The sequence below is a fragment of the Austrofundulus limnaeus genome, unplaced genomic scaffold (assembly GCF_001266775.1).
Source record: "Austrofundulus limnaeus strain Quisiro unplaced genomic scaffold, Austrofundulus_limnaeus-1.0 Scaffold99, whole genome shotgun sequence".
NCBI classification, from domain to species: Eukaryota; Metazoa; Chordata; class Actinopteri; order Cyprinodontiformes; family Rivulidae; genus Austrofundulus; species Austrofundulus limnaeus.
The window spans coordinates 1,344,832-1,346,558 of NW_013952501.1; the positions used below are offsets into that span (position 1 = coordinate 1,344,832).

At 43.2% G+C, this 1,727-nt stretch overlaps 1 protein-coding gene across 1 annotated transcript in view; it reads left to right on the forward strand.

Annotated features, from left to right (window-relative positions):
• The window catches only part of LOC106520945 (UDP-glucuronic acid/UDP-N-acetylgalactosamine transporter), a gene marked incomplete at its 5' end in the record, with an annotated part of 7,594 nt that extends 5,867 nt beyond the window's left edge, over window positions 1-1,727 (forward strand). Inside the window, 1 exon segment of the mRNA XM_014013284.1 lies at window positions 900-1,727. Coding sequence (XP_013868738.1) covers window positions 900-1,005 — 106 coding nt within the window.

Sequence of the window (1,727 nt, forward strand, 5' to 3'; positions counted from 1 at the left end):
GTGATTACGTCAGACGAGGCTACTCAACGTGTAATTATATCAGACGAGGCTACGCAACGTGTGATTACGTCAGACGAGGCTACTCAACGTGTAATTATATCAGACGAGGCTACGCAACGTGTGATTACGTCAGACGAGGCTACGCAACACGTGATTACGTCATACGTCAGCAACAAGCTTTGCGGTAGTAAACAGGAAGTGAAACTTGCTAACTAGCAGAGGCTAATCATCTCAGGACAATGGAGCGATTTTTTTTCCTGAATGCCTTGCTATTGGGCAAGGAGACATAAGGAAATAAAGCCATGTTTTCGTGCGTTTATGATAACATCCGGGACGAGGCAGGAAAGCGGAAACAGCTGAACGTCATGTGAGGTAAATATGCYGTACATCAGAATTTACTCGGCAAACGTGTTACCATCTCCCGTTTTGTGCATTAACTACTTTGTGAATCATCCAAAAACCACCTCAAGCGAGCGTAAAAACATTTTAAAGAATTGAGGATTTTTATTTTTTCGAATTTTGCTGTTTCCATCTGACTTTTTTTCGCATTTTTAATGCGACACTTCTAAATGCGCATCAAAAAGCCTTGATGGAAACACGGTTAGTAACAGAATAATGATAGTATCAGCACATTCCTGATAACTTATCTCTTGTCCTGAGATGTGTCCCTGACAGTTTAAAACATTTACTTCCTGTTTACTTCCTGTTTCCTACAGCCATGTGTCTGATGTAATCACTCTGTGTAGCCTGGTGGATTCACACCAAACCAGTTGATGGAAACAGCTTCTGTCTTTATAAATGTTTTTCTTGTCAAACCCATTTTAAATTGTGTGTGTGTGTGTGTGTGTGTGTGTGTGTGTGTGTGTGTGTGTGTGTGTGTGTGTGTGTGTCTCACACAGCATCACTGGCAGTCTGGTGTACTCCTACATCACCCTGACAGAGGAGCAGTCCATCAAAGCCAGTGACAACAACAAGCTGGACTTTAAGGGGAAGGTGGTTGTGTGACAGAGACCCTGTGTGTCTGTCACTGTGTGTTTCATTGTGTGACAGAGACACTGGATTTTATACTTTTTTAATGACGTCAAACAGGAAAACTCTATTTTTACTACAACTTTACTGATGGAATATTTTGGCTGCAGATTGGAAGTATTGTGTGTTGTGTCTGGAGAAATGTCACCGACCTGCTGCTGCCATGCCTACAGAACACTCCTGAAGGATGTGACACGACTTTTAGATTTAGTTAGTTTTATAGACTTGTTGAAGAAAAGAACATGAAAAATAATACTTACATTGAAAGATTTCTTGGTTTTCAGACAAATGTAATATTTCAGGGTTTGAACATTTCAAAGATCGCTCTCAGGTTGATCTGTTGACTGGGGGTGGGGTCACAAGTTCACCTGTTGTCTTGAGGAGATCCATCGTCTTGAGCTGACCTGTCACCTTGAGGTGTTCCATTACCTCAAGGTGACCCGTCGACTCATGTTGACCTGTTGACTTGGGACCGGTTGTCTCGAGTTGACCCGTTGTCTCGTGGTTCTGCTGTGGCATTAGGGTCTAAATTAAGACTATTGTGGTCCCAGTGGTCTCTGGAGGTTGTATCTGTTTCAAATCCACTTAGTGACCTGATCAATGATAAGTTGGCACCGGACTGCCAGTTGAGGTGGTTCATCTGGTTAGGATGCCTCCTGGACTCCTCCCTGGTGAGGTGTTCTGGACACGTCCCACTG